Consider the following 10,594-nt stretch of genomic DNA (forward strand, 5'->3'; position numbering starts at 1 on the left):
ATGTATATCGGGAAGAACTGAAAGTGAAAATAAACTTGCAAAAATTAATCTTAAGCCCCAAATAGGTCTCATGAAAAAACATTTACTCTTTTTATTAAAAGTATTTTTTTGCTTAAATTTAGGCTACTTACCAAACCACATTTAGATTTAGGAAAAAACTTATTCCTAACTTATTCCTCCTAAAATAATCTAAAATATGATAATTTAATGTTTACCAAGCATGCTATTATTGTGTTTGTGTAGAGAAACTCATTTTGTGGTGTTTAACAACGGGAAGAACACACCCAAAAGAAAACAGATTATTATAACAGTTCTAGACCAAACAAAATTGGCTCCTTTTAGCCATCAATTCTAACGAATTAAAAGAGGGCATCACATTAAAGAATGGAGTGATTGTGAATTAGTGACTAGCCAGAAGGTCAGCACATGCTTTACTCTTTCTCAGAAGTTGTGGGATTTGGATTCCCTGCTGTGGTTTGGAACTTTGGATTGAAAATTGGAATGTATCTCGTCATAAAAAACAAAAAACAAAATAATATCAGATGGCATGACAATAGACACAACGTAGGATACCACGGTGGTAGATCCAGCCGTTGGTCATTGGTCGGTGGCAGCTAGTCGAAGGCGACACAGGAAGCAAATCGCCTTCCGTGTAAAACTTGTTTTTTTCTTTAGATAGCAGGACATGTGTCACACTATATGCGCTGTTGGATTGATTGATCTGTCGATCCAGACACAAGGAAGGCGAGATGCCATTCCCGCCACCATGGTAGGGAATCCAGAACCGAATATGTGTGAAGATCGACCTAGCCACCATTGGTTCAACAGCAATTTGATATTGTCTGTCAGAGAAGCACAGTACCAAAATAGAATTGTATAATTCAATCTCTTAAGCTATCAAAATGTAACAAAGTGAGACATCAGAAAGGAAAAACTGATAAATCTCACCCACTCTATTCAACTCTTGGCTTCCTATAGTAACACTTTGGATGCTAAGTTTCTTACAGCAACAACTAAATGTTCTTTAAGGGGTAAAAGAATGGACAAACAAACCAATACCTTAAAAAAATGTAACTAAGCCCCTTATAATAATTAAGGATGAAGTATCTCCACCAAGAGTGCTAACTTTCTTTTTCTTGTTCTCCGGCCGCAATTCTTATTTACACTCAAATCTAGCCAGTGTTCCATACTTCCTGGATTTAAGCACATCCCATGTGCATTTGTAGGCTATGCATGCCAACAAGAAATGTTCTCAAGCCTAAGAATTAGAATTCGAATTGATCTGTGCATACTGAGGCTGCTGATAAGCACCTGAAGGGGGGCCTAGCGTTTCAACAGGCCCGGCTACTACCTGAGACTGTTGCAAAAGGGTTGAAGGTGAAGCTACCATTTGCCCTGGTTGATAGATAGCACCAGCAAATGCACCATGATTACTCTGTATTGGGGGAAAGAGAAAATGACCCTGGGGGCTGAGATTATACAGAGGATTAACATGCAAGTTGGATATATCTTGGCCTGGTGCAGGTATACACACAGCAGAGCCTTCACTCTGCCAAAAAAAATCAATAAAAAGTATAATAACTTTCAACAAACCCTGGAAATTGGATGAATTTACTGATCAATTGCAAGAGCAAACCCTCAATTCAGTCCTTCAAAGATTATGATGTCACTAGACAGGTCTTTAAAAGTTAAAAGTTTTTCCGGCTACTAACTACTTAGAATATTAGTGTTAAATTGAATGGCTAAGATGGACCAATGTAACAATGTTTCAAATCTTCAAAGGACCTACTTGGTGACATTATGATATTTCGAGGATTGAATTAAGGGTCTACTCTAAATTATAAAATAAGCTGGATTTTGTTGAACACAGACCCATAATAATAGAATAATAATCTATTATATCATGAAATAGTAAAGGGTGAAACAGAAACAGAACAATAAGGAAGTGAACCAACCAGCTGCCCATTTGTATGGATGTGATTTTCCTTCGACTGGGACACTGGAAGATCTTCACTGCCATTGGAGCTTCCAATATTTACTGTTGGACTAGGAGCATATCCAGCAGGTGGTATGATAAATGACGCAGGAGGAATTCCAATGTGTGCCATAGCTCCAGCGTTTGCTCCAGCCTTGAATTGAGGGGCAGGGTACTTGATTCCAGCAGCTGGTGGTGGTAGATACATGTTGCCCACAGATGGCTGTGGAGGGAAGCCATTGTGGCTCAAAAATTGGTGCATCGGTGACAAATAAATCGGGGGATAGTATTGGCCATATAGGAAGAAGTTAGGAGGGTAAGGTGGCCTTAGAATTGGAATAGAATGTGGAGATACAGGAATAGAGGATTGCAGAGGTGGAGTTGGGATAGGGCTAGATACAGCCTGAGAACTTGCAATCTGCGATTCAAAATGGATAATACAAACATATATAAAAGGAAATCAATATATTTCTTAAAAGAATGAAAACTAAAATGGACTGGCGAACTTAATTTCATGTGAACTTCTTATGATGGTAAAATACTAAGGAAAAAACCACAATGGGCTTTACAATTCCTAGACAATACAACAACAACAACAATAACGAAGCCTTTATACCAGTAGGTAGGGTTGGCTACATGGACGGAACGACGTCATAATGGTCTATCATAAATCATGATCATTGACAAAGCATTGATCTCTAAGTCTTAATCATTTCACCTATGGTTTTTCTTGGTCTTTCTCTAGGAATTGGACTAACCTCTATTTGATCTACTCTCCTTACGGGGGCTTCTACTGGTCTCCGCACATGTCTAAACCACCTAATGCACGACTCTACCATCTTTTCTACAGTAAGAGCTACTCCATCTTTCTCCCGAATGCATTCATTTTTAATCCTATCTTATCTAGTGTGTCTACTCATCCAACGCAAAATTCTCATCTCTACTAGATGGTCGGTCCTAAGCCCGAATAAAAGGTGAAGGTTATGTTAAGCAGCCGGCAGCCAACTTAAAACTTTGTCGAATCTATATGAACACACAGACATGCAGGAAAAAAGCATAGACCTTGACTGAATCTCCACCAAAAAAAGTACACAAACATACAAACATGCAGGAAAAAAGCATAGACCTTGACTGAATCTCCACCAAAATAGACAACCACATTCAGTAAGATTGTTCCTCCATAACTCATACCGAACTCCACATGTTTTTCATGGGGATAAGGCATGTTTGGCAATAATGTGAATGCTCCAGTTTATGTACATTTTACATAATTAGTACGCATTCGCCTATACTTAAAACAAAACAGATCTATTTTTGAGCTGTAAAAAATTCATAAACCAACCCCATCAAACTTAACTTCACAACTTACTTTGAAATGATTGTTCTTATGAGTGCTTCATATCTCTTTCAAAGTCAAAGTAATAATACAAAGAATGTTTTTATAATTGATTGATATCTCTTGAAGCATCAAAGTAATGATACTAATTTCACTAAATATTTATTGAGCCATGAACTTATATTTCATCGGCTCATAAGAATTTTATCAGGCTGCATAGTACATACAGATACATGTAAACTTGATTCTAAAGTTTACTGGTTAGTTCAATATTGCTCTTGTACTAGGACATCAACTTGTGTCTTATGCATAATATAAGTATATGAAGCGAAATAATTGTCAATATCTTGGAAGTGTTGCATTTATTAGAATTAGGGGTGGAAATAGGTCACACCGCCTGCCAAGAACCTACTATCTAGCCTATAACAGGTCAGGTTAGGCTTTTTTATAAACATGTCAAACTAAGGCTTTTTAAAAAACCTATTTAGCTTAACAGATCAGACTGTAAGCTTAACAAATTGACCTATTTAATTATAACATATTAATATTTATATTATACTATTTTAATATAACTAATATTAAATATGAAATTTTAATATAAAAGCAAAGCCTATTTCCACTCGGAATTAGAATGCACACAAGCACATTTAAATGTAAATATATGAAGTGAAACATAAATGCCCACCATAAACCAAGAAATACGACAGCCAAGCGAGACAGGATTTTCATGCAACCTATATGGGGAATCAGTAAGGTAGCTACTAGCTAGGCATGATCCTAGATTGCCCAGTTTACTAATGAAACAGTATTTTACAGAAATAAATAGACAATTAGAAACTACAAACTGATAGTCAGGGCATTAGGCAGATTTTTACTTTTCTTTTTTTGGCAATGATAAATTAATAATAAAACATGAGATCACTGAAACCAACCCCTTTCTTTTCAAAATACATGCACTTCACTGCTGAAATCATGCATTTATACATTTCAGGAAATTACACATGAGCAGTGAATCTTTAGTATAAATAAAAACAAAGATTTACCTGAAAATAAAAAAAAGCTAAGTACAATGAAAAGAAAGAACTAAAATATTAGGTTGCATAGTATTAATAGTAATTGGATGAAGAACTTCAGAAATAAGAGATGAATGAGACTTACAACAAAGTTAGGAAGGTGGGATGTTTCTTGTGCTTGGGACTCAGCTCCCTCAAAACGAACTTCCTGAGTCCTTAAAATGGTGGGCATGAAATTCAAACCATAGTTTTGAGCATTTTGAACATTATGAATCGGAAGGCCATCTGGAGCTAACAGTACCTCTGGCTTTAGCTGATCATTTGAGTCAGAAACAACAGTTATAGAATTTCCTAAAGCTTGAGCTTTTTCGATCAAATTGGATGGAGAATGTGGGTACTTGATATGATCTCCTTGGGAAGACAAAGATGCCGTTTCGTTGCTACATCCAAATACGAGATACCATCAAAATGAATATTAAAAAAGTGCACCACACAGAAACACCTTTGGCATAGAAAGAGATGTCAATCAATTCAACCAGAACAATTCATGAAACGCACAACAACCAAGCCCTACTATGATTGTGAAAGGGTAGTAAAAGAGGTCTGATAGGCTGATATTTTTTCTCAGAAGAAAATGTTTCCACCTTTCCAGAACCTACCTAAAGGGACAAAGTTATCAAGGGTTTCAACCCCACCAGAATAAAAGACAGTCTACAACCTCTTTGTTCACACACTTCATTTGGTGCCATAACAACAAAATAAATTTAGAGATACTACAGTTATATCCATAATGAATAAGTTTGATAAAAAAGGACATAACCAACTTGATTGAACCATACAGCATTTAGACAGCACTGTGAACGCAAAAGAAAAACGAAGTTCTATAATTTGATATGGGCACAAACCTAGAAGTAGCAGTTTCATCACTCCCTGGAGATGATTTAAGAGCAGCAATGGTGTTATTGTCACCACCAGTTCCACTGCTAGATCTTTCTCTTGGACCAAAATTATCAAAGCTTCCGAATGTTAGACCAGCTTTTAAAGTCTCAGGTACATGGAAATGGTTTGGAAAAGTAACATGTTGTTTAAACTCAGCTGAAGATTGTATGTGAACATCGGAAGCCTCTGCAGCCTTAACTGTTTCAGAAACTGATAAAAACAGGTTCTTTTACTTTAGAATTCTCGCAATAAATAAAACAATGAAGAAAATCATCAACTAATATTTGGAGATTAGGTCATGGATGTAGTCAAGAGTGTGACTGAGCTTTATTTAAATTAGAGACTTAGTCAATATGGTTCTCCCTTAAAGTACCTTTGTAAAGGTTATTATTGCTTCTGTACATTTAGGGTCATCTCTCTGACTTATTTTCTCATAAGAATATGATACCTTCTGTAAGGTTCTGTTCACTTTCTCTTCTGAAAATTTACATTGCCCCCTTTTTATACTAAGAAATCCATAATGCTATCCATTTAATAAAAAGTTTTGAGCAGAAAACTCTAGGAAGATTGCAAACCAATAAAGCAAAAAAAAGGATACATACACTAATCTGTAACACAGAAGATTTAGCAAACACAGAATGAAAATTTTACCTGGGGGTGGCTGGCTGCCGGAACTAGAGGATGGCCTCAAAGAACCATTACATGATAAAGAGGACAATAGCTTTGAAGTTTCACATAACTTATTCTTTTCAGCTTCATTCGACTCATCTTGGGCCTTACCTTTGCTTGTTGAATTCATAGAATCAGATTTTCTGTTCTTGGGTGATGGTAAATCAACAACTTCATGAAGAGCAATTTTGTTTCCTTGAACATGATTAGGTCCAGCATTTAACCACTGACTCCCAACTTCTCTATTTATTGCACTACTGATGCCAGGACTCTGGGAGATAGATTGTGCCAGAACAGGATCTGAAGAAGAGGAATAGACACCAGGTACAGAAGCAGAAGAAACAGAATGCGGGAGTTTATCAGAATTTGAAAGTGGCTTTCCTTGGGCAATGCTGGTAACTGAGCCAGAGGTTTGAATAAGGGAAGAGGCTGGGGCACCAGTAATTTGAGACTGGACATTTTCTGCATTGGTAGTGTCATTAACAGTTGAACTGCTTTTAGAGACACTTATGCCACTACCTATGGATTGATCAGAAAAACCATGACCAGAATTCCCATTGGATTGGCTGACGGGACCATTGCATGCAACTGAAGCTCTATAATTGAAGAAAATCAAATTTAAAGATGATACATGTAAATTGTAACTGTAAAAGAATACTAAATGAAGCCATTATACAACTGTTAAGTCTAGGATCCATTGGCTATGATGTAAAGACAGCAAAAAGTAACTCATTTAAGCAATCAAAAGGCCACAGAATTATGAGATATTGTCAGCTTAAATGATGACGATTTTCAAACAAACTGGTTATCAGTAAGTTGAATATCTGGTAGTCAACGATATCTTATGATAAGCTAATATCAAGAAATAATGAGAAAAAATTGATTAACATCATTTTTTATCAATTAGCACACTTTTTGTATTTGGTGTTGCCTTCCACTATATAATCAAATAAATAGGAGACAAAAAATGAACAAACCTTATGGGTTGAGATGTGGGACTTTTTCTAATCTTCTGTGAAACTGGCTGAGTAGAGCGTTCACGACTTCTCTCTGTAATGTGATTGATTCCATTTTCCCTACGACATGCAAGGTTCCTCCCACCACCACCATCTAAAAGGAGATATATGCAAGACAACAAAACAACTAACAAGTTAATACAGTAACAAGAAATTTGTAGAAACATGAAAGGTGGTCTCTGTAGTCTAGGGATGGCAATTAAAACCTAACCCGTGGGTACCCGCCCGAACCCAACCCGAATTTAATGGGAAAACCCGATGTGTTTCGATTTTATCTGAGTTCAACTTTAGGGTTCGGGGTTGGTATAGTTGATGCCCTACCCCGAACCCACCCCGAATAATATATATATATATACATAATTACAATATTACATATGAATACATATATAAAACCTATATATATATAAGTTTGACATACATTTATAGAACATGTATATATATATATAAATACATGTTTCAGGTGGGTTCCCATCAGGTTCGGGTTACCCGAAAGTCGACGGGTTTGTAGATGGTATCATTATTTTCAACCCCGCTTAACTCGGGCGGATTTTGAATTTCGGGGTTGGATAAGCACAAACCTGCCCCGACCAGCCCCGTTGCTATTCCTACTGCAGTCAATCAAACTAATGGCTTTAATGGGTCAATGCAAAAGAAGATTTCAATAGCATCAAAAGCTAAAAGGAGGAGAATGTGAACTATATCCAATCCTGCTGAATCCAAAATGGACTTGATGTTGTGGTAGAGATATTGCAGCAGTGGATAAAAGAATAGATTTCAAGATTCAGACAAGTGATCTGGGTTAAATATATAGGAATGAAAGAATTGCACAAGTACAACGACTTTAAGAAGAGCACATAAAAGTGATGCCACCTTATTTTATTTTGGAGAGGAACATTTATGGAAATGGTTTTCTATAAATGAACCTGAGCAAAACAAAAAACAAAGCCTAGTCAAACATTTATAAAGAATAAAATCATACCAGAAAAATTGGAAGCATATCCTGATGAAGGCACCCTTCCCCTTCTCCCATGTCCTCGCTTTATTCTAGAATTAGAATCCCCTAAACCCTCACTGCCCAAGCCCTGCAATGTTCAATAACGACAAAAATCACTTAATGATAATAAATGTCATGGAGAAAAGGTTCAAAAAAGTACATGCAAATTTACTCATGTACAACTAGACTTACATATGCTCAAAAACACATTAAATGACCAATAGAAATTTCAAAATAAAGCCTGGGTGGTTTACTCTCAGTGAGTAATATTGCATTATTATACATTTTAACAAGCATTAATCAGGTATCCACTAGTCTACTTTTTATAATATAGTTAGACATTCCAAATAAGTGAAACTCATGTTTATTTTAAATATGAAAGTCTAGCAGTCCAGCTGTTCATAAGCCCACACATTTGAATACAATACTAGGTTACCTTTGCACGAGACAAACAACTTAAATATTTTATCACTTCTATTGATCTACTCATTAAAACAAGATATGCAATAAATACTAAACAAGCTTAAACTTAACCTCCAAGACAGAGGGTGAACTGCTGAAATATAAACTTAAATCAAGGGAAAATGGAAGTGATACAGAATCGAAATGAAAAAAACTCACCTCTTTCTTTCGGTCCCGTCTCCTTGTTACCTCATGAAAAGCATCTGCAAACAAAAATAAATCAGATACATAAATAAACCTTAAATTTAAGATAATTAAAAATGATGGAATCTTATAGACACCTTAAAATATCTTTTTCTGAAGATACAAGGCAAATGAACATCTGGCGCACAGAATACATAAACCATTAAATTGCTGGTTTACAGGTGGGGCCTAAAAACATTGGAAACTTTCATGGGTCATGATGTTCTTCCACGGGCTAAGCAAGAAACCACACTAAGTGGATTTGACACCACAACATGACTCAAATATTCAGGAATTGGATTTGCAAGATCATCCACTTACATGACCCTCGTATTTTCTGTTCCTACTGGATGTAGGATTTATTTCACTCCCTTGGAACCCTAACAAACTCCTCCTCAAGTGTGAGTCCTCGACATTTTACCATGTCCCCCCTTGAGCATAAGCCTTTTGAGTATTTGACAAGGTCTAAAAGGGCGAGATCTCTTCCAAATTTGACCACACACAGACTCGCACTTCTACCACCGTCTATGATCATCTACAACAGAACATACAGCATCGCCTTTATATTGCTAAGAAGACTATCAATACAAGGAACCTCTTACATGGATCCATCAACTACCAACTCTACAATATTCAACCAAGCTGAACCTCTGACTCTAATACCGCTAGTTGGCATAGAAAACCTAAAACACATAAACCTTAGAAGTCCAACATGCATTGAATCCATAAAAATAAGTTAATAACTCAACTTCATATCACTACCTACCCTCACTACATCAAAGTTTCCACCTTTCAACCATTATCTTCAATTTCAAATTGACCCAAATACACATAAAAAAACAAACTGAAAAAACGCCCATTTGATCCAAAACCCAATAACAAAAAGCCATAATACGATGGTGTTGTTGGTTCACAACATAGTGAAAAAGAATAATGAAAATTTACCTAGATAGAGAAGCTTCTGAGCAGTGTCATTAGGATCCATGGAACATTCTCTGAGGACAGCGTAGATTTCATCATCAGTGTGTTGTTTGCCAGTGATTTCTCTAATATGTTCAATGGTTTTGCGAATATTGTTTGGAATTGAAACCCTAACCCTAGAAGACACAACATCGATGCTGCTCATAGTGATTTTTGTTCTATCACTGATTTTACAGAAGAAGAGGGTGGAGGAGTGTCACTACCGACAGTGGAGTCAAGAGACTTGTGAGAATAAATAATGATAATAACAATGATAAAATCACCCAATATAAAAGTTTCTTCAAAGATTTTTTATTTTTTCCATTGAATCCTTGGAAAATTAAATAGATAAAAGGTAATTGTTCTAGATAAAAAAAATTACATAACTTATTTTTTGGTGGAAATATAATTTAATTTTATTATGATTTCTTATATTTATATATATATATATATATATTCTATTAATAAATAAAAAAGTTTAATACAAAATAAATTTAACATCTATACGTCATCTATATTGAGTTGTAAAAAATTACACTTTCAATTAATTATTCATATATTATTTTATTTAGGAATTAATGATTAACACATAAATAATAGATAATACGATAACATTATAAAAAATACTTTTAAATTATTTATCTACAGATGTTAAACTTATACAAAATAATGTCTTATATTTATATATATTTTCTATTAATAAGAATAAAACAAGGCAATATAAAATAATTTTGTGTAAATATTAATTCTTATTATAACAATATAATATTATATAAAAGTGTGTATATGGAGAACATAGATATATAGATAATATATTTTTAATTTTATCTTCACCGGTGTGAACATACGCTTCGTGTCTATCGGTTAATATTGTATGGTACTACATATTTAATTTTTATAAATCTCATTCATTATAATTAGAATATATTTGTTGTATTCAGTCTAATTTATATTACAATTTTTCTGTTTTTATGATAATGTTTAGTTTAAGGTGGGAGATAAGGTTAATTAATAGGTTGGTAGTGGCTACTTAAGATTATATTGTTT

The 10,594-nt window shown here is 35.0% G+C and overlaps 1 protein-coding gene across 4 annotated transcripts; it reads right to left on the reverse strand.

Annotated features, from left to right (window-relative positions):
* LOC109350294 (GBF-interacting protein 1-like) lies at positions 860–9,790 on the reverse strand. Of its 4 annotated transcripts, XM_019591507.1 has the most exons (10): positions 9,533–9,790; positions 8,564–8,607; positions 7,928–8,030; positions 6,910–7,042; positions 5,915–6,528; positions 5,230–5,473; positions 4,626–4,764; positions 4,470–4,532; positions 1,956–2,393; positions 860–1,549 (listed from the first exon to the last, which is right to left on the reverse strand). In XM_019591507.1, the coding sequence occupies exons 1-10, from the start codon at positions 9,711–9,713 to the stop codon at positions 1,259–1,261; spliced, it is 2,250 nt and encodes a 749-aa protein (XP_019447052.1). In that variant the 5' UTR covers positions 9,714–9,790; the 3' UTR covers positions 860–1,258. The 4 variants fall into 4 exon arrangements, with proteins under 4 accessions (XP_019447052.1, XP_019447051.1, XP_019447050.1 ...); XM_019591506.1 differs by having other exon boundaries at positions 4,470–4,764; positions 7,949–8,030; XM_019591505.1 differs by having other exon boundaries at positions 4,470–4,764; positions 5,230–5,461.

The sequence above is a fragment of the Lupinus angustifolius genome, chromosome LG06, assembly GCF_001865875.1.
Source record: "Lupinus angustifolius cultivar Tanjil chromosome LG06, LupAngTanjil_v1.0, whole genome shotgun sequence".
Classification (NCBI taxonomy): domain Eukaryota; kingdom Viridiplantae; phylum Streptophyta; class Magnoliopsida; order Fabales; family Fabaceae; genus Lupinus; species Lupinus angustifolius.